Raw genomic sequence first — 23,212 nt, 5'->3', positions numbered from 1 at the left:
CCACCTCCATATCCCTCAGACACTTCAATCCTTGATTCCAGCTAGCTCTGCCATCTTATATAGGTCCCAGAGGATGTGACCAAGTGTCACCACCAATTCAAACTGACTTTTGATCACAACTAGGGAGGCATTCAGACTTTGTTTGTACCTAGTGAATAATTGGAATATATCCTAATTTGATAAATATAACAAGACTTAACACCTTCATACTTATTTTAATTGAGATAGGATGGTTTAATTGATTTGTTCCCCTCCCCCCCCCCCCATTAATCTTGCCATAGGTGAATAAAGCCAGTAGGAGGTAGCTAGGTAGCACAGTGGGGGATAGAGCACTGGGCAAAGTCAGGAAGATTAACAAGCAACTTAACCCTGTTTGTCATAGTTCTTCTCTAAAAAAGGACTGGAGAAGGAAATGGTAGACTACTCCAATATCTTTGCCAAGAAAATCCCAAATAGGGTCACAAAGAGTTGGATGTAGCCATGACTGAACAATAACAGCAACAACAAAATCCAGTACCAATTATAGTTTGGGAGAAATTACATCCACATGGCTAATCAATAAACTTTTAAATGCTTACTATGTGCAAAGCAGTGTGAAAAGTATTGGTAATTTAGAAAGATTAGGTAATATGGGATTCCTGCCATCATGAAATTAATAATTTAATAATGGAAGGCTGCTCAGAAGACTTCATGGACGATATCTGCCACTGTCTAAGAAACATACAGGTATAGTCAGTCCTATGAATCTATCCAGACACAGAGCACTGTAAGGTAGTTGACTGTTGGGAAGATCTAAGAGATAAAAATAGGGAGATGACTGGAATTTTGCAATCATTATCTTATCATAGATCATAATTTGCTTACTTGAGCAAAAAATACCCCATTCAGTGACACAAGGGCAGAAGAGAAATTATGTATAAAATAGGAAGTTTGTGTCTATCTAAACCATGACCTAGAAGGGGGAAAAAGTCAGTTTTGACTTTACTCTTCTTACCAGCCTCTTTTGGTGGGCATTGACTGTGAGGACTCAGCAGCCTAGAGGATAATTCATCAATTATTCTAATGCTATTAACTCTGTTCATCTGTCTTTTCTGGGGGAGAAAGTCCTCTCAGCTTTTATTGGTAAAAATACCCTGGCATGAGTAGAGAGATGAGAAAGGGCAGCTCTATCCCTTGGTCAAGAATGCAAATTATGGCTGAAGGGTCCTGGTGGGTTTCAATGTATTGGATTCTTTTCCAACAGTGGCAGAGGAACCTGAGGGATGTGGTGGGGGCTTTGTTGTTGTTTATTGGCCAATGATATGTCTTTTACTACTCGATGTGACTGGGGCTTGTTGACCTTGTACTTCTTAATTTGACCCTCTTTAGTTTTGCCCTTGTCCAGGGTGAATCTGATGCCCAGTGTCCACAAGAGGATCCCAAGGAGAAGAAGCCCCTTCCACAGGAGCATCCACTTCAAGGGGCAGGAATATATGTTCACAGGCTCTATAGGATCAGAAACAGAGAACTGGTCACTTCAAATATAAGATAGTTTAGTCTGGTAGGAATTAATTTGGGGTACCTACTCCCAAGAGAATGGGTAGTTTCTCAGGATGCCAGACCACTCAGTAGAACTTTTAGGTATGGATAAGGTCACTGATGTCACTTGAGGGTCAAGGCTAAGATTATGGGAAAACTATATTATCTTTAGTGGGGAAATGTGAGGTCTATGGATGGGTCCATTCCAAAGTAGGTCAGAAATATTCCCCCTGACATCGTTATCCCCTTCTGCTCCCTAAATCTTAGCCCTCACCCTCCACTCCTAGGAAAGCACAGGAAATTTAGATTGCTCCCATTTCGCTGGAAAACCTTCCAAAAACCTTTCTAGAGGAGAGAATAAGGATGTTGATTGAGCAAGAAGCATTTCCTCCTCTAATTCCAATGATAAGGTATGACTGAGAAACTGCTAAACTCCTATTTCCACAATTTTTATGTGGATAAATTACCTAACTTTCCCACTTAACCCTAAAACTCTCTCTCCCTCCACCTCCTTCCCACTTCTGAAATCCATCACACATACCCTGTGGGGTTTTGAATGAAGTATAGATGTCTCTCAGAGCACAGATGTCTTTCAGATCTATGGTGATATTTCTCTGATCCACAGGATTGCTGGCCAAGCAGGTGAGTGAGGAGTTAGATTGATCCATTAGTAAAGAAAGACTGAGTGTTCTGGAGTTGGGAGATATCTCTGATGTTTCTGATTGCTTCAGTCCAGTCAGGAGATTCCCACTCCTCCAGGTCACTGTTACTGCTTTCCCAGGCCCTGATACTTGACAATCCAGAGTGATGTTGCACCAGAGTGATGTAAGGCACTTTGACTGGATTTGGATCTGAGGGACAGGGATGGGTTCTTGGGTCAAAGGAAAAGAAGAGAAACTACAGTAAGGGACATAGAATATCAGAGGTCTTCCCTAATGCTATCAGCCATCTTTCATATGATGCCATACATCTTAAAAAGAACTCCTTTATAGTACTCAGAGATATAAAACAGTTGCCAGAACCTATTAGGACAATTTGACCCCAGAGAAAAGCATCACCAACTCAGTGTTCCAATAAAATTATAATTCATATTGAGAAAAATGAAAGTAAATGAGGGACATTTAATTAAATATATGGGAGATTTAGTTATTAAATTTGCTTTTATTTTTCTGAGGAGAACATTTACAATTTTTTTTTTAGATTTTTTTTTCAAGGCAATGGGGTTAAGTGGCTTGCCCAAGGCCACACGGCTAGGTAATTATTAAGTGTCTGAGACCGGATTTGAACCCAGGTACTCCTGACTCCAAGGCTGGTGCTCTATTCACTGTGCCACCTAGCCGCCCCTAAATTTTTACTTCCTTTTAAATTTGATGCTCTGAATCTAATCCCTGAGTACTCTGTCTTAGGTAGAGATCTGCTAAGCACTCTCCCATTTTTCCAGAGAAGGTAAGGGCCAGGGAAGAGAAAAGGTTCATTCTACTTGCCAAGAAAGTCCAAAATGTCTGTCTCTTAGGTCCTGTTTTTCTCTCTTGGTTCTAAAGACTAGGTTAAGATATGTAGTTAGAAGCTGAGTTTTTTTTTTTGGTTGTTAATGTTTTTGGATTTAAGGATTAGAATTAGGGTAAATGTAGAGGGGAGGGATGCTTATAGATGACTGAGTTAACTTGTAAATTGGAAGTAGCCTCTGATTTGAAGGAACTTTGGAACTGTGTTCCAGAATGAATATTTCTCTATTCTCTCTGAACTCCCCTCCACAGACATTGGCTTGGACAATGGACTTTGGAAGGAAAGAGGTACAGAGAATATAATTTGTTTCTGTGGATGAAGAGGGAACTAAGTTTGTTGGCTGCAATAAGCTCTCCCGTTGAGGAGGGAAGGAACTAGCAAAGAAGCAGTAGGAGAGGCAGCAAAATGAAAAGAAAGAGAAGAGTCTTTTGGGGAAGATTTATGGGAATAAAGTCAAGAACCAGGCAACCAAGTGGCATAATGAATACAGCATCATACAGCTAGGAAATTTTTAAGACAAATTTGAACCCATCTTTCTAACTCCGAAATCCAGGATTCTATCCACTATGTCATCTAGCTACTTAAAACAAAACAAAACAACACAGCAACCCCCCTCCCATATTTGTTTTTACCACCTGTATGACATTGGACAAGCAATTTAATTTTTTTAGTCTTCAGATGACACATTTGTAAAATGAGGTTGGGTTGGACTAGATAGCCTCTAAGGAACTTCTCAATAGAACTATCTGAACATAGTATGGGCTACCTTGGAGTGAGTCAGGACATGGTCATGAGTTCAATGGTAAGGAAAGTCTTCTGTCAAGAGCTAGATTGACTATTTCCCTGGGACACTTTAGAATGAATTCTCTTGGGTAGCTAGGTGGTGCAGTGGATAGAGCACTGACCCTGTAGTCAGGAGGACCTGAATTCAAATCTGACCTTAGACACACCTAGCTGTTTGACCTTGGGCAAAGTCATTTTACCCCATTGCCTTGCAAAAAATCCAAAACCCAAGTAGGAAAAATTTTCTGAGGTTAGAGGCTGGAATAGATGATCATTGACATCCTTTCCAACTGGGCACTGAGTACCTTTTTGGGATGCTATGATTCTAGGCTCCCTAATCGTTGGAGCCATATTTACCATAGATAGAGAGGGCAAAAGACTGAATGATGAACAATCCAGAAATGAATATGACCCGAGCTTCATATAATCCACTGTCCTTGATAGTTGTATTTCTAATAATGAGGGAGGAATCCTCCAGGGTGTCTAGTCTCTTTTTGTATCTGTCCAAGGGGCTATGCCAGAGAAATGAGTGGCTCCTAGGCTCAAGGGAAAGTAACTGAAGCTTCTCAGAATTAAACCTCCATTCAATCTCTTGTATTTCTGTCCCTAAGGGGACATTCAATGGGAGCAGGATGTCCCCTCCAACAATCCCATCCACTGTGTGGTAAGAGTTTCTGGCTTCTTCCTTCTGAATGCCTGTGTAGGAAGAGAAAAAGAGTCATTCAGAAGGAATCTATTATTCAACAACCATTTATTAGCACTCTTTTGTATAAAGCAGGTGTTTAGAACTGGGGAATCTACAAAGATGAACAAAATATGATTTCTGGCTTTCAAGAACTTATCACCTAGAAGACACTTATTTAAAGTAATAATAGAGCTTTATATAGAGCTTTAAAGTTTACAAGTTTACAAAGGACTTTACCCATATTATCTAATTTTAATATCAAAGCAACCCTGGAAGGTAGGTGCAATTATTAATTATTTTGCAGCTGAGAAAATTGAGTCACAGAGAGGTGATGTGACTTGTTGAGCATCACACAACTCACAAGTTTCTGAAACAAAATTTTAACTCAAGCAAGATTTCCTGACTTCAGTACTTTGTGCACTGAATCATGTAGCTACCTAGAGAACATAAAATACACGAATAAAATTTATTTAAATAGCAGTACCACAAGATCACAAATGTAGATTTGAAAGGAGACTTTGAGAAAGCTTGGTCTAACCATCTTATTTTGTAAGGTGAAGAAATAGACTTGAAGAAGAGAACTGACTTGCCTCAAGTCACAGAATAGTTATGAGTCAAGAAATGAACCCAGGTCCTAGAACTCTCCTTCCTCTACATACCAGTCACCTTTCAGAGCTTGAGAGGTCAATAATTGAATAGCCTTATTGATAAGGCATTCTTGTATAAGTATTCCATTGATGGAGACCACAGGGCCTCCCCTTCTCATCCTGGGAGATTCTTGTCTATTTGTTCAGTTGTCTTTCAGTCATATACAACTTTTTATGGTCCTATTTGGGGTTTTCTTGACAAAGATACTAGAGTGGTTTGTCATTTTCTTTTCTAGCTTACTTCACACTAGATCAATTCATATAGATTCTTCCATGATTCTCTGTGTTCATCACATTCATCTGTCCTTTAGAATAATACTATTCCAATACTATTCCAATAATACTATTCCAATAAATACATAGTTTGTTCAGTCATTTCAGCCATGACTGAGTCTTTGATACTGGAATCATTTGTCATTTCCTTTTAATTTTATATCACTTAGCTGCCTTAATTATTATTATTATTATTAATATAACATTAATACTAAATATTATTATTGTTTTGATTTGTATTTCTCTTATTATTAGTGATTTGAAGCATTCTTTCTTATGGTTGTTAGAATTCTAATTTTATAGATGAAGAAACCAAGGCCAACAGGCTTTGGTGACTTAGAGCCATACTGTTAGTAAGTGTCTGAGGCTAGATTTGAACTCAAGAAGATGAGTCTTCCTTATTTCAAGCTTGACATTCTATCTAAAGTACCAACTAACTGCCCCCTTAATAATAGGAACACAACAACAACAACAACTGTAGCAAAACCCACCACCACCATAATATGTTTAGCCGTTCTTCAATATATAGTCATTTACTTTTGCTTCAACTTTTGTTTTTCTTGAGATGGGTATTACAAAAAGTGCAGCTATAAATATTTTAACTTTCATAGGAACTTTTCTTATTATCTCCATGGGGTTTGTAATGGAGTTTTTGGGTCAAAATGCATGTGGTAATTTTAATAACTTTATTTTCATAATTCCAAATGGATTTCCAAAATGGTTGTATTTACAGCTCCATCAACTATACATTAGTGTGTCTATTTTTTTTTTTTTAGGTTTTTGCAAGGCAGATGGGGTTAAGTGGCTTGCCCAAGGCCACACAGCTAGGTAATTATTAAGTGTCTGAGGTCAGATTTGAACTCAGGTCCTCCTGACTCCAAGGCTGGTGCTTTATTCACTACGCCACCTAGCCACCCCATGTTTATCTTTCTAAGTCCCTCTAACATTGACTAGTTCCATTTTTTTGAAACCTCAGGGTTATTATAGGTAGCTAGGTGGCCCAGTGTCTTCATCCTTGGACTTGGAGTCAGGAATCCTGTCTTAAAACCTGTCCTGTGACCTTAGTTAAGACATTTAATATCTTTCTACCTTAGTTTCCCCATCTGTAAAAAGGGAACAATAACACTTTTCTCCAAGAGTTGTTGTAGGTATAAAATGAGTTAATATTTGTAAAATATTTTGCAAACTTTAAGAAGGGAAGAAAACATGTATTTTTAAATGCTTACTATGTGTCAGCACTGTGCTAAGCACTTTGGTACACATCTGAACTCAGGTCTTTCTCAATCCAAGCCCAGTACTTTTTCATTGTATCACTTAGCTGCCTTAATTATTATTATTATTAATATAACATTAATACTAAATATTATTATTGTTTTGATTTGTATTTCTCTTATTATTAGTGATTTGAAGCATTCTTTCTTATAGTTGTTAGAACTTTGCAATTTTTTTCTGGGAATGGTTTATTTATATCTTTTGACCACTAATCTATTGGGGAATTATATATATATATATACACACACACACACACACACACACACACATATATATATGTATATATACGAAATCACACATATAACATATATGTATGTGTTTATAGGGTATGTATCTACATACATACATATTTACAGACATATGTAGGCAGTTAAGTGGTGCAGATGATAGAACACTGGTCTGGAGTCAGGAAGATCTGAGTTCAAATCTTAGATACTTACTAGCTATGTGATCCCAGACAAGTCACTTAACCTCTATTTGCCACAGTTCCTCAACTGTAAAATGGGGACACCCTGGTGAAAGAAATGCCATACTACTGCAGAATCTTTGCTAAGAAAACCTCATGCATGAGGTCATAAAGAGATGTAGAATCTGACTGAACAATAATAACCAACAACAGATATATATATATATATATATATATATATATATATATATATATATATATCACAATCTGTTAATTTTTATTGTGATCTGTTAATTCTTTTTATATCTGGGATACCAAAACTATATCAGAGAAATTTGATAGAAAGATTTTTTTCCCTTCCCTCTCAACTGCTTCCTTTCTTAGGCTAAATACATTAATTGTATTTGTGCAGTTTAGCAAATTTTTCTAAGAAAATGTTGTTGCTTAGCTCTGAAATTTCTTTATGATTCATTCTATTATATATATTTTTAAACTGCTTATTATCTCTTCCCTGAATTATTGATTATTCTGCCTCCACATTCATTCCTTTCTAATTCATTGGGAGGCATTGTGAAGCAGTGGAAAGAACAACTGGATTTGGGCAAGGCTAGCTTTACCATCTCTGTGACAATGGAATAATACATTAAGTTCTATGAGCTTCAGTTTCCTTGTCTGTAACATGTTGAAGTTATAGAAGATATTTCCTTTTAGGGTCTCAATCTACAGTTTTGCGATCTCACATAAATACTATCCTCAGATTAATATTTCTAAAATATTGCTTGCTACTGAAACTCAGATCTGATACCAAGGAGGAGGCAGCATTCTCCTCTTCCACCAAGACCCCAAACCCAGGGAGCACCTGGAAGGTACCTTGACAGAATTAGCATACTGGGAGACCTTCCTGATTTCAGTCTTATTACCAATACTGCTCCCTTTTTAACTTTTCTTATCTCACTCTACCCCTGCCTAAGGTGCTGCAAAATCATTCATTTATCTCCATTTGTCTACACCTTGTCTTTCCCATAGGGCCTTGCACTAGTGTAGGAGGTAGTATGTGTTGTGATGTACTGGAAAGTAAGGGTCCTATATCTGACAGAGGTTTGATTGGAAACATATATATATATATATATATATATATATATATATATATATATATATATATATATATATATATATATACATATATGTATATATGTATATATATATATACATACACACATATATGTATATATGTATATATATATACACATATGTATATATGTATATAGTGAATTAATATAATTTTCCAGTAGATAACTGTTCAAAGGATGTGTGAATAATTTTTAAAAGAAGAAATGCAAGCTATTAATAACCATATATAGAAGAATGTTCCAAACCAAAGTTTCCAAAGAGAAATTGACTTTTTTTTTTTTTTAGTTTTTTGCAAGGCAGATGGGGTTAAGTGGCTTGCCCAAGGCCACACAGTTAGGTAATTATTAAGTGTCTGAGACCGGATTTGAACCCAGGTACTCCTGATTCCAGGGCCAGTGCTTTATCCACTGTGCCACCTAGCTGCCCCAAGAAATTGATTTTCAAAAGAAACTGAAATTAAAACAACTCTTTGATTTCACAGATACCCATCAGGAAGTGTTTTCTAAATCTCCATTTTAAAGATAAACTGGTTTAGATAGGTTAAAGATTTGCCACAGTTATATAACTATTAAGTCAGAGTTGGGAATTTTGCCAGTATTACTTCATTTCTTGATATAGGATAAACCTCTCTTGCTTCACAACCTCATCTTTTTTTTTCTTTTCATTTTTACAGTCTGAATTTAAGAAATAAAGCATATTTATAACATAATAGAAAAAAAAGCTAATTGTACATGAAACTTCAAATGTATTATGTACAATTTGCATTTCCTTTTAAATATATAATAAAATTATCATGTAACTTTCTTTTTTCCTCCCCTTTTCCCTCCTGACACCAAAGATGGCTAACATTATACACAAATATGTATTTATGTTTGTATATATGTAAAATCATTCTATACATCTATTTATCAGTTCTTTCCCTGGATGCAGACAGCTTCTTCCTTCATAGATCCTTTGTAGTTTATTTGGTTATTTATAATATTCAAAATGACTTAGTTGCTCAAAGTTCTGAAAACAATATTTTTGTTACTGCATACAACATTCTTGGTTCTGCTCATTTAGCTCTTCATTATTTTGTATAAATCCATACATATTTTTCTAAGACCATTGAACTCACCATTTCTCATAGCACAATAGTATTCTTTCCTAATCATATAATGCAACCTGTTTGGTCATTCCCCAATTGATGGGCAGCTGCACAACTTAAAGTTCTTTGCCACCACAAAGAGAGCTGCAATAAATACCTTAGAACATAAAGATCCCCCCCCCCCCCACCATCATCTTTGGAAACAGACCTAGTAGTGGTATTTCTTGGTCAAAGGGTATAGACAGTTTAATAACTTTTGAGCATAATTCAATATTGCTCTCCAAAATGGTTGGATCATTGCAGCCCTTACCAACAGTGAATTCATGTCCTAGTTTTTCCATATCCCTTCCAATATTTTTGACTTTCTCCTTCATTCATTTTAGCCAATCTGATAGATACAAAATGATATTTCAAGGTTGTTTTAATTTGAATTTCTCTAATTAATGATTTAGAATATTTTTAATATGACTTCAAATTATTTTGATTTCTTTATCAGAAAATTGCCCATTCATACTTTTCGACCATTCCTCAATTTGGGAATGACTCATATATTCTTTTATATTTGACAAAGTTCTTTAAATATTTGAGATATAAAATTTTTTTTCTGAAAAACTGTCTGTAAGCTCCCTCTCCCCCAACCCCCCATTTTTTATTTCTGATTTTGACAAATTAGTTTTATTTATACAAACACGTTTAAATCTATTGTAATTCAAATATTCATTTTACATTACTCATTAACTGTCTCTTGTTTATTTGTAAATCTTTTGCCTCTCTATAAGTAAGTCTGATAAGTAATATGTTCCATATTCTTCAAATGTATTATCTCCCTTTATATCTAGGTTATATATCCATTTTAAATTTATTTTAGTAAATGATATATGGTTTTGGTCTATGCATAATTTCTACGATACTGCTGACTAGCTTTTCCATATTTTTTTAGTTTTGCTTTGTTTTTGCAAGGCAGTTAAGTAACTTGCCTAAGGTCACACAGCTAAGCAAGTATTAAGTGACTGAGGCTGAATTTGAACTCAGGTCCTCCTGATTCCAGGATTGGTGCTCTATACACAGCACCATCTAGCTGCCCACCCCATAAATTTTTTAAACCAAATAATGATTTCTTATTCCAAAAATTTTAAGTCTTTACACTTGTCAAACTGGTTACTATAGACATTTGCTGCCATATATCTGCTCTGTTCCACTGAAATTACCTTCCTATTTCTTAGCCATTATCAAAAAGTTTTGATAATTATTGCTTCATAATATATTAAAATCTGGTAGTGTTAAATATCCTTCCTTTAATTTTTTATTAGCTCCTTTGATTTTTTTGCATGTGCATATTTATATATTTTGTTTATTTTATATTATTGCAATAATCTGGCTGTGAGAGTAATCATAAACCTTCCTCCCCCCCAAAAAGATCAGAAACCTCAAGAATAATAAGAAAGAGGAAAAATAAAAGTGTACTTCAGTCTGTATTCAGATTCCATTGGCTCTGTCTCTGGGATGAGTTACCTTCCCCATCATTGCACCAGAGAAATTGCTTCAATATTTTTCCTACACCTATCACTAGCTGTATTTCCCTCCACTCTATTCTTCCCCTCTCTCATCTATTCCATTCTCTTTCCTTTCATCCTGTCCCTGTTCAGAAGTGTATTGTATCTGAGTATCCTCTCCCACAATCTTCCCTCTCTTCTATCGCCTACTTCCCCTTCTCTCCCCCTCCCCCCTTATCACATCCCTTTCCTCTCATTTTTCTCTAGGATAAGATAGATTTCTATACTCTTTTTTAAGTGTGTATGTTATTTCCTCTCTGAGCCATTTCTGATGAGAATGAAGTCTCACTCGTTCCTCCTCATCTTCCCCACTTCCACTCTATTGTAAAAGCTTTTTCTTGATTCTTCTGTGAAATATCTTAGCCCCTTCTTCCTTTCCTTTCTCTTCCTCCCAGCACTTTCCTTTATCACTGAATAAGAAAATGAAGTTTTCTTATAAGTAAGTTCTCTCGAGCCTGTATGAAGATGTGCCTTCCTCATGAATTTACCTCTCCCCCCCGCCGACATTCCATAGGTGATTTGGCTGCATTTCAAAGACTCCAGGAGCCAGCCACTCCTTGGAATACACAGGTAGTACTGGGGAGAACTGGCTATTCTCACAGTATTGACCTTATTCAAAGTAAAATTTTCCGGCCCCCTATGGCATTTCCTTGAAGTCTTCAAACTGCTAGACTTGTAGGCTTTTCCCATATTACTGTTAAAGGAATTCCCTCCCAACTAAATTAGCATCTAGCCTTCTCTGTTCTCCACTGATAAATACTCTGAGGCTCCAAGCATTGGCGGGAATCTCACCCATGGAGAGTTGATTCTGCCTGGGACTTTTCTTTCTTTCTCTCTCTCTCTCTCCTTCCTTCTTTCTTCCTTTCTTTCCCAAACTGGGACTTAACAGAAAGACTGGACAAGAACGTGGGATCCCCCCAGCCACGGACTGTTCAGAGTTGGTACTCCCCCGAATTGGTGATGTTATCTTTATCTTTTTCTTCTACTTTGATTATAGTATTACTAACCCATTGTCTTTAATGTATTAGTTACTGTATTGGATGTTATTGTAATCAATCTACTCCTTGTGTTGTGTAATTAAAATACTTCCATTTTTTACGAGTGTCAGTGAGAGTGTCATTTGCAGGAACGAATCCGAACCTCATTTAAAATCACAATAATAAATTGGTGTAGTCGGCAGGATTCGTTGTGCAAATGCTATTTAAGAAAAGTATAGAGACCCCTGTCCCAGTCGAATTACCAGGATGGGAGAAACCCACCTTTTCTTCTTTAGCAAAGGTTTGGGCTCAAAACACAGGCTCCTGTGAAAATTGGGAAAGCTGCTTTAGGGATGGAAAGCCTGGCCAACTTACTAAGTGCTTAAGTAAAATTACCGTAGAAAAGGGAAAGGAGATGAATGGTATTTGCAGAAGGGGATGGGCTCTTTTAACCGAGGATGGAAGGTATGTCAGGCTTTGGACAAGAAGGAGGAAGAGAAAGTTCAAAGTGAGAAAGAATTGATTGATTTACAGGGGTATATATATCTGGAAAAAAAAGAAGAAAAGAGGGAGATTGATAAAAAGAAAGTTCATACTATGGTGGGGGATGCAGATACATATGATTTGGTTTTAGTTGGAGCAGCCCACTTATAATACCTTATTCCAGAGGGTACCCCCTTGGAACGATATTGCTTCTTAGTGAAGCAGGCAAGCCTCTGCCAGAAGTTTTGGACAAAATCTCCCAACTGAAGAACTTAGGCAACTACACATATACTGATGGCAATAAATCTCGATATAGGAGTGATGAACATGCTGCTGGTCAGTCTAATTCTTAGTCTCTCACAAGGTTAATTAATTACTAAAGTTTAGTTCTTTGTTCTGTTTTGTTTTGTTTTGAAACTGGGGCAAGACCTCTTTGATGGATGGCAATCCTAGTATATTTAAAAAAAAAGAAATTTAGGTAAAACAAGTTAAAATAATGATGAAGGTAGGCCAATTACCCAAATAAGGAGTACTCAGTGATGATTGTTCTCTTTCTCCCAAAGTACATATTAGTACATTTTAAGGGGGATAACTCTCAATTTACCTGTTGAAAAATTATTCTTGCAAAAGTACAAGGACCATCACAATCTGTAAAATTTTAAGTATACTAGGGAATTAGGGACATTGAAAAAATCTTGCCCAAGAATTTGTAAATAGAACTATGCCTATTTAGATGCAAAAGTAAGGTTTTAAATAAATCATTGGATCTGGTCGTGAACAGTATGTGTTAAAATAAAAGAAGAAGAAGAGGAAGGGGTGAATGAAGTCTGAAATATGCTTAGATAGTATGTTGAGAGAAAATGCAGGTTGTGTAGTCTGAATACTGGATTTAAGGACCTGTGAAGAGAATAATGAAAGGGGTGTAAAGAAAAATGAGGAGGCACAGAGAAGGTTGAGTTCTTTTTAATTTATGAAAGTTAAAGCATATAGAATGAAGGTATGAGTAAGTTTGACTTTGTATGAATAAGATGTTGGTTTTGGAAGTTTAAAAAATTGATTTAAAATCAATGTAAAGTAGGAAAGAACATAGAGAGCTATGAATCAATTAATAAGTTATGGAATTTCTTCTGGGATTGGGCAACCCAGATTTGTACTAAATTGAGATGTGTTCTTAAGGATGATTGGAGCAATTAAAAAAATTTTTTTATATATATTAGACTGCTACCTGTGGGAGAGAACTATACTCCTTTTGAATGATTGCTAGCTGCATATTGGGCATTAGTAGAAACGGAACAGTTTCCCTTTAAATCATGAAGTTTTGTTAAGGCCCCAAATAACTATTATGAGCTGGATAAATGGAGACTCTGATCTCTCATATGATAGGACATGCACAGAAGTCCAGTATAATTAAATGGAAATGGTACATACAGAACAGAACTAAACCATGAGAATCTGGTGTCTTTCCCCTGCCTGAGAAAGTATCTGAATTAACCTCAGTGCAGTCTCCACTGACCACTCTCCCTTAAGGCAGTTTCACCAGTCAAATGGAATCAAGGATTTAATGCCTTGAGTACTGAACAAAAGAAACACACTTGGTGAACTGATAGCTTTGCTAAATATTTAGGACAAATTAGGCATTGGAAGGCTGTAACAAATAATATTTTAGAAAGAACAGGAAAGCAGTCAGTGGGCAAAACTGATGGCTGTATGTCAAGTATTGAAACATGAGAAGGGGAAGCAATGTCATATTTTCTTTTTCCTCAGACACCTGGGTAGTGGCAAATCGTCTGACCACTTAGATGACCATGTGACATGCAAAAAAAATTGGAATTTTTATGGGAAACAAGTTTGGGCTTATGAAATGTGGAAAGATAAATGTATTTGGGTCCAGTATACTAATGTCTCAGTCTTTCATGTAGATACCCATGCCAGTGTGTGGACACTCTGGAACGTGAGTATAATGCCCAAGCTGATGAACTCTTAAAAGCAGAAGAAAAATCCCTGCAAATGATGCCCCTGGAGAATAGCGACGATTTGATGCTGGGAAAATGGATTCACATTATTGCAGGTCATCTTGGAGCTCTTGCCTCTTACAGGTGGACATTGGCTAGAGGAATTAATATTCCCTTAGATATTTTTAAACAGATAACTCCAGAGTGCCCCCAATGCCAGCTCTTCAGTCAGTGCTCTGTACCTCGGACTGTAACTGGAGAATTGGCTGGAAGCACTTTGCCTGCCCAAATTTGGCAGATAGATTATATAGGCCCATTGCCTCTAAATCAAGGGTGCCAATATACCTGTACTTGTGTAGACACCTATTCAGAAATATTAATTGCTTGCCCATATAGACGAGCAACTCAAAAGAATACTTGTAAGACTATTGATATTATTTCCTTATATTATGGCACCCCCATGCAAATCCAAAGTGATAATGGAATTCATTTTAAAGGAAAAGAAATTGATATTTACTGTGGGTATAATAATATCAAATGGATATATCACATTCCTTATTATCCACAGGCAGCTGGACCTATTGAAAGAATGAATGACTTATTGAAAGAAAAGTTGAGGAAAAAATTAGGAGGCAATAATTTGAACAAATGGAAGGAAAATCTATTTGAAGCTTTGAAGCAATTGAATAGTAGACCATTGGCTGATGGAGAAGGTACTCCATTGTCCAGAATGATGACTCCTAACTTACAAATAAGTAAGGCATCTAACATTCCTACCATACAATGGTGGAAATTTTGTAACAATGCTAAGGAACCTTGGAGGGCCTCACTTGGGTCCGCAGGTTATGATTTATACGTAGTGCATGATGTGGAAACAAAAACTCAAGGCCAGTTATTATGTAATACTGGTATTGGGGTCAAACTACCTACTGGATATTATGGTCAGCTATTCTCTAGATCCAGCTTGGCCAATAAGGCACAGGTACATGTACTGGGAGGAGTAATAGATAATGATTATAGAGGAGAAATTACAGTTTGTTTACATAATCCCTATGTGTCTGAAACCTACTTCTGTAAGACCAGGGAGAAGATATGTCAGATGGTTGTATTACCATACCTCATTGGACACTGGATAAAAAGAAATCAATCCCCTGATAAAATTACCAGAGGGGATCAAGGATATGGTAGCTAAGATGAAATACACTGGGTACCTGAGAAGATAATCCCAGGAACTAAAGTATGGATAAAAAGACATCCTACAGAAGCTCCTAGGCCAGCTGAGTTAATAGCTCAAGGGAATAACAACACAGTTATTGTTTGTTATTCAGGAGGTAACTCTTGGTACTACATTCCATTAACCCAGATGTTTATTCACAATTAAGTATCTCATAGGCTTCTGGCTTTATACTGAAGCACAGCCTTGGATTCCAGGAGCTCAACTAGCAAATTCAGGAATCCAGATCTGGTTGCCATGGAAATACACCACTAAATCTAGACAACAAGGAGATTTCATCTGTCCTGCATACAGCAAATGTAATATTGCTAATTGGACTATTGCTAATTGGTCTACTACTGATGCTAAATTTTATAGAGCCCCATTACCTATGTCTGCCCTCCTAACAGGACCTTGTCCTATAACTATTCTTATCTCTTCATTGGTTAATATCTCATGTTGTATTACTCCTCTCCACTTTGCGCTCCCAACATTACGGGATAAAGTAATGAGACAAAGATTAACTGAAAATTGTACTACATGGAATATAAATAACTCCACCCTTAGTATAACTATTCCCCTTAATAATCAATATTTGTTTTGTGTCAATGCTTCTGTAATAACCAATCGCGATACTTCAGTACATTATTCATTATTATTGCCCAAAACACCACCCACCGATCATCCTCTATCTGTTGTTTGTGTCCCAAAATCATGTATTAATGCCTCTATTGCTCAGCACAAAATTGTACTTCATTATAATGTGTCCTTTCCACCTTTATTGCCTTGTACTAGATTTAAAAGAGCCTGGTATGACACCCTACTTGGCAGGGCAGGAACAGGTTTGGGTATAGTAAATTCTATAGATCTTGAGACCTTGGCCAGCAGACTGAACAGTGCTGGACGGGATGTATCTCAAGCTTTGACAATTAATGCTAATTGGTTGCCCACGACGATCCTGCCACACCAAAATACTTTAAAATACCAAGGCCAATTCTTACAAGTTTTTTAATGATAGCATTCTAGCTAATATACGGATTGATGCTAATATAAGTGCCCTGTTTAGTTGGACCAAATGTTCTTTGCAAAACATGTACACTTTAATACAAAAAGAGAATGCTCAAAGGTTATTAAAAGAAGGAGATACTAACATTTGGGATGTAACATTATCCTATATGGCAAATTATTGGAAACAGATCAAACCTGAATGAGCTCAGTGTACCTCCCTTTGTAGTGGGACTGTAGTATATTATCAGGTTCATATATGGAAAATGATGTGTCAATTTCATGTGATTCCTTTTGTGTTACATGATTATTTTGCTTTACCACGTATATATAGTAACTATATAGATCAAGACAATGTAACTTATACTTTACAGGACTGTACTTTCACTAACAAAGGCATCCTGTGTGAGATGATGAATAGGCGGTTGGAGCCCTGCCTTCTCTCACACTCCTCTAACCTCTGTGACTTAAATGTCTATCTTCTTTCTAACTTTTCAATGTTATATGAAGTATCTTCTCAACACATTTGTTTAACCTCTAATAATAGTACTGATTTAGCTTCTGTCTCTCAGAAACCTCCCTTTTCTGAATGTTTTACTAACATCTCTTTTTTACACTGGCAGGGTGATGATTTTTACTTTTCCCCTGATACAGATGTTGTTAAGAATTTGACTTGGGTACCCAAATTGTTATCTCTTCCCCATACTTCTTTATCTTTACAACCTTTAATTGCTATTCTTAATCAATCTTATGTCCTAAAGAAGCTGTTAGAGTCTGATCAGCGCGCCTTGAATGAACATCCAATACAGACTCACACAGTTGCAGGACATTTAGTCGAGGCCTCTCATTTAGTAACTTCTGATACTAATCACCATTGGTATGATTTCCTGTTTAAACCAGCAACTGCTACTAGATATTTTAACAGTTTAGCTATTTCTATATTGTTGTTAATGATTTTTTTGTTATTATTATGCCTTTGTAATTTTTATATGTATGTTAAAATGAAACAAATTTACAATAGGTTTACTCCTATAGTCCCATCCTCATACATTTCTCATGACCTTAAGGCCAAATGAATAAGAAAATGAAGTTTTCTTATAAGTAAGTTCTCTCGAGCTTGTATGAGGATGTGCCTTCCTCACGAATTTATCTCCCCCCGCCCCTGGACATTCCATAGGTGATTTGGCTGCATTTCAAAGACTCCAGGAGCCAGCCACTCCTTGGAATACACAGGTAGTACTGGGGAGAACTGGCTATTCTCACAGTATTGACCTTATTCAAAGTAAAATTTTCCGGCCCCCTATGGCATTTCCTTGAAGTCTTCAAACTGCTAGACTTGTAGGCTTTTCCCATATTACTGTTAAAGGAATTCCCTCCCAACTAAATTAGCATCTAGCCTTCTCTGTTCTCCACTGATAAATACTCTGAGGCTCCAAGCATTGGCGGGAATCTCACCCATGGAGAGTTGATTCTGCCTGGGACTTTTCTTTCTCTCTCTCTCTCTCTCTCTCTCTCTCTCTCTCTCTCTCTCTCTCTCCTTCTTTCTTCCTTTCTTTCCCAAACTGGGACTTAACAGAAAGGCTGGACAAGAACTTGGGATCCCCCCAGCCACGGACTATTCAGAGTTGGTGCTCCTCCGAATTGGTGATGTTATCTTTATCTTTTCCTTCTACTTTGATTATAGTATTACTAACCCATTGTCTTTAATGTATTAGTTACTGTATTGGATGTTATTGTAATCAATCTACTCCTTGTGTTGTGTAATTAAAATACTTCCATTTTTTACGAGTGTCAGTGAGAGTGTCATTTGCAGGAACGAATCCGAACCTCATTTAAAATCATAATACAATCACACATCGACTCCATCTTCTTACTATATTATACCATTATATTCAACTCCTTCCTATACCTTGTGTATATGCTCTTTTTAACTACTCTTGTAAATGAGAAGGTTAATGAGTTATCAGTATCCTTTGATATTCCCCCCCCGCCCCCCGATTTTTGCAGGGCAAATGGGGTAAGTGGCTTGCCCAAGGCCACACAGCTAGGTAATTATTAAGTGTCTGAGGTCAGATTTGAACACAGGTACTCCTGACTCCAGGGCTGGTGCTCTATCCACTGTGCCACCTAGCTGCCCATCCTTTGATATTCTTGGCCTTGTTTCCTTCCAGATGAATTTTGTTTTTATTTTTTAAATTTTACATAATTTAACTGTGATGTCATTGCATATGTAAAGTAGTTTAGAAAGAAATGCCAATTTTATTATATTGGACCTTCAAACCTATAAACAATTAATATTTTTAGTTATTTAAATAACTTTATTTGTATAAAACATTTTAAAATAATTTTGCTCATATTGTTTCTGGTTTTGTTCTTGGATTACTGCCAGGTATTTTATATCATTTAGGCTGGAATTATTTCAAATTGGGCATTTCTTACTATCTCTTTTTGGAGGGTTTTGTTGGTGATATATAAACATAGTGATGATTTATGTGAATTTACTCGGTATCCAGCTACTTTGCTCAGTTTATTGTTTCAACTAATTTTTTGGTTTAATCTTTGGGATTTTCCAAGTATATCATCATATATCTGCAAAAGAGATATTTTTATCACCTCATTTCCTATTGTGATTCTATTTCTTTTTCTTCTCATAGTTATTGCTAGGATTTCCAATACAATACTGAGTAATATTGGTGATTGTGGGCACCTTTGTTTTACATTTGATCTTACCAAGAAGATTCTAGCGTATCCCCATTACAAATAATTGTTGATGATGGTTATATGTAAATGCTTTTCGTCAATTTTAAAGAAAAATTCATTTATATCTAAACTTTCAAGTGTTTTTTTTTAAGTAGAATGCCTGTTGAACTTTATCAAAAGCTTTTCCTGCATCTATTGATAGAGTAATATGATTTTTCTTAATTATTTGTTGATATAAACAATTATGTTGATAGTTTGCCTTATGTTAAACAATCCTTTAATTCCTGGTATAAATATCATTTTATCATAATGTGTAATCTCAGTAACATATTGTTGTTATCTCCTAGTTAGTATTTTATTTAGGATTTTGGTGTCCATATTCATTAATTATATTGGTCTATAATTCTCCCTCTCTGTTTTTACTCTTCCTAATTTAGATATCTATATCATATTTATTTCATAAAAGGAGTTTGGTAAGACCCTTTAATATAATAGATCTATTATTCCAAATAATTTACTTAATATTGGAATAAGTTGGTCTTGGAATGAGTTGATAGATTTCATTTGTAAATTTGTCTGGTCTTGGTACTTGGTACTTTTTTCTTAGGAAGCTCATTTATGTCCTGCTCAATATCTTATTCTAAAATACATCTATTTAGATATTTTATTTCCTCTTCTGTTAATCTAGGCAATTTATATTTTTGTAAATGTTCTTCCATTTCCCTTAAATTGTTAAATTTATTGGAATATAATTTCTTGTATTTACTTTGATTTCACCTTTATTAGTAGTATTTACCCTTTTCATTTTTAATTCTAGTGATATTGTTTCCTTTTCTCTTTTTAAAAATAATATTAACCAATAATTTATCTATTTTATTTTTTTCATAGGACCAACTCCTAATTTTATTTATTAAGTCAATGATTTTCTTACATTCAGTTTTATTAACTTCACCTTTAATTTTTTAGGATTTCCAAGTTAGTGTTTAATTGAGAATTTTTAATTTTTTTTCCTAGTTTTTAAAATTGTATACCTGATTCATTGGACTGCTTTTTATCTATTTTATTGATGTAAGCATTTAGAGATAAATTTTCCTCTGCTTACTGCTTTTGTTGTATCCCAAAAATGTTTTGATATCTTGTCTCACTGGCATTTTCTTTAATGAAATATTATTTCAATGATTTGTTCTCTCACTTGCTTATTAAGAATTAGGTTGATTAATCTCTAATTAGCTTGTAATATGTTTCCATGGTCACTTATTAAATTTAATTTTTATTGTGTTATGATATGAAAAGGATGCATTTGATATTTCTGCTTTTAACTAAAATATTTTTATGCTTTAATATAGGATCAGTCTTTGTACAGGTAACATGAAGTCTTTTTTTCCCTTTTCAGCTATTTTTACCTCTAGCACAGAGTTCAGCCCAGAAAGGACCAATCTGCTGTATTGACTATTATAAATGATTTATCTATGCCTAGTTCAAGTATTGAGACACCTAGGTGGATAGAGAACTGGGTCTAGAGACAGGAAGACCTGAGTTCATTTCCCTCCTCAGATCTTTACTAGTTGTGTGTGTACCTCTGGGCTAGCCATTTAACCTCTATTTGTTTTAATGTATTGGAGAAAGAAATGCACTCTAGTATCTTTGCCAAGAAAATTCCTAGGACAGTATTGAGAAGCTATGGTCCATGAAGTCACCTAGAGCTGGACACAGTACTGCATAGTCAATATGTTACAGTTATTTTCTTCCTACTATATCCCCCCCAAACTTGGAAGAATCAGATCTTTTGGAATGGCAGCCCTAAAAGCTGGCTCTGGCTGCTGGGGCATATCAGAGATGCCATATGCTTGCCTACCTCGCCTGTCCCATCCTGCTTACTGCAAGTCCCACGGCTTCAGCAGTGGAGTCAGAAGAGGTAGACTGCTAGCCCTGAGAATTCAGAGCTCTCTTAAATAATTCCTTTTGTCTCCCAAATCTCAGGATAGGTTGTACAATAAAGAGATGCTTCATTGAAGAAGGGGGGGAGAGATAGAAGAAAGGAAGAGGAAGAAAGAAAAAGAAAGAAAAAAAATTAAAGGGAGAAGGGGGGAGAAAGAGAAAGACAGAAGTAAAAAAGAAGGGGGAAGAGAGAAGGAAAAGTGAGGGATGCTGTTTTATCTGACTAGAGAAGCAGACAGGTAACTGAAGTTGGTATAGTATGATGAAAAGAGCACAGAATTTGGAGTCAGATGATCTGAGTTTGAGTCCCAATACCTTCAGGACCACCTGTATGACCCTGGTAAATTATTTATTTTCTTCTCAATTTGATTTCCTTAAGGTGACTGGAGCAGATGAACTTTTAAAGATCTAACTCTAAATCCTCTGATCTTATAGATGATCTTTTTTGTCTCATATATATTCAGCCTCACCCTTTTCTTTCTTTTGTTATTGTTGTTCAATAATTTTTTTCAGTTGAATCTGACTTTTTCTGGCCCCATTATGGATTTTCTTAGCAAAGATGCTGGAGTGGTTTGCCATTTCCTTCTCTAGCTTATTTTACAGATGAATATACTGACTCAATCTGGGTGACTTGCTCAGGGTCATATAGTTACTAAGTTACTGAGGCCAGATTTGAACTTAGGAAGATGAGTCTTCCTGACTTCAGACCTGGCACTCTATCCACAGTGCCACATACTCTTGTCTTTTCAAGTCTAAAAAAGTCTTCTTTTGATCTTTCTATCCTGGCAATTTCCTATCCCATCTCTGTCATCTCCTTATTTGCCAAATATCAATGAAACGTTGCCTTTACATAATGTCTATCTTTTACTAATTCCCAACCCCTTCCTCTGTTCTGCAACAACTTGTAGTCCAGTTTTTTTTCCTACTACTTGTTTTTTAGAAGTTAGGTTCAGAATGATTGTCAAATTCAACTGTTGCTTTTTGAATTCTTTTATCTCTGCCCATTGTACTAAATCAAAAAAAGACACAAGAAGATGAAGGGAAGAAAAGCAGATTTGTCTTATTCACTCACCTTTTTGGGATTGAAAAAACAGGAAAAGAAGTTGGAGAGTTCTCATCCTGAGCATTGGGCACTTCTTCCTGCTCTATATAATCTGGACTATAGAAGCTTCTGATTGAGTCTACAGGCTAAGGGAGAACATCAATGATCAAGACAGGAAATGCAAGAGTTTTGTTGGTCACTTCAGGGTGGGAGGAAATATTTCCTATCTCTAGACCTACAGAAAATGTGAGATGTGTTTCTATGACCACTTCCTCCAGCTTTATAGAATCTCAATTAGAAAGAACCCAAGAAGCTACTAGTCCTACTCACACCTGAAAAAAAATTAGGAGATTTTTGTGATATATCCAATAGGGGACCATCTAGAATGAATGCTATTCAAACACATTTAGAGAATGGGAACTCAAATACCTAAGAAATCATTCTATTCTATATTTGATACTTTTTGGAAAATTTTTGATTATGACTCAATGCTTTCTGACTTTCATGATCAGAGAGAAATCTTCCTCCTATGTGTGAACCTTCTCACCAGGGGAGGCCACCTTATGTCAAAGGACAAAATACTTGATTCTCTGTAAAATAGACACCAAATACTTGTAATATTGGTTTGTTTTAAGGAAATTTCATTATGAACAGATTGTTACATTGATATTTATAAGGAATGGACTTTCATTTGTTGGAATTTTTCAGTATAAAATAAAAGTGAACCTTAACTCTAAATAATCGCATTTTTTTCTTTCCTCCCTGATCCTCTCTCATCTCTATCTGCCTACCAAAGGGAACAATATCACCCACTGTGAGACCTTTAAGTACTATGGAGCAATTGTTTCCAGATAGATATAGAATCTCTTAATTTCTTTTTCTTTTTTTTTCCAAGGCAACTGGGTTAAGTGATTTGTCCAAGGTCACACAGCTAGGCAATTATTAAGTGTCTGAGGGTGGATTTGAATTCAGGTCCTACTGACTCCAGGTCCAGTGTTCTATCCACTGTGCCACTTAGATGCCCCAGAATCCCCTAATTTC

The 23,212-nt window shown here is 36.0% G+C and overlaps 1 protein-coding gene across 1 annotated transcript; it reads right to left on the bottom strand.

Annotated features, from left to right (window-relative positions):
* Positions 1 to 304: 304 nt before the first annotated feature.
* LOC141511255 (SLAM family member 9-like) lies at positions 305 to 22,289 on the bottom strand. Its single transcript, XM_074220492.1, has 4 exons — positions 22,202 to 22,289; positions 4,165 to 4,503; positions 2,060 to 2,389; positions 305 to 1,485 (listed from the first exon to the last, which is right to left on the bottom strand). The coding sequence occupies exons 1-4, from the start codon at positions 22,254 to 22,256 to the stop codon at positions 1,217 to 1,219; spliced, it is 993 nt and encodes a 330-aa protein (XP_074076593.1). The 5' UTR covers positions 22,257 to 22,289; the 3' UTR covers positions 305 to 1,216.
* Positions 22,290 to 23,212: the final 923 nt, after the last annotated feature.

This window comes from Macrotis lagotis, chromosome 2 (genome assembly GCF_037893015.1).
Source record: "Macrotis lagotis isolate mMagLag1 chromosome 2, bilby.v1.9.chrom.fasta, whole genome shotgun sequence".
Classification (NCBI taxonomy): Eukaryota; Metazoa; Chordata; class Mammalia; order Peramelemorphia; family Peramelidae; genus Macrotis; species Macrotis lagotis.
Note: the sequence above shows the minus strand (reverse complement) of the source record. Positions and strands in the feature narration are given on the sequence as shown.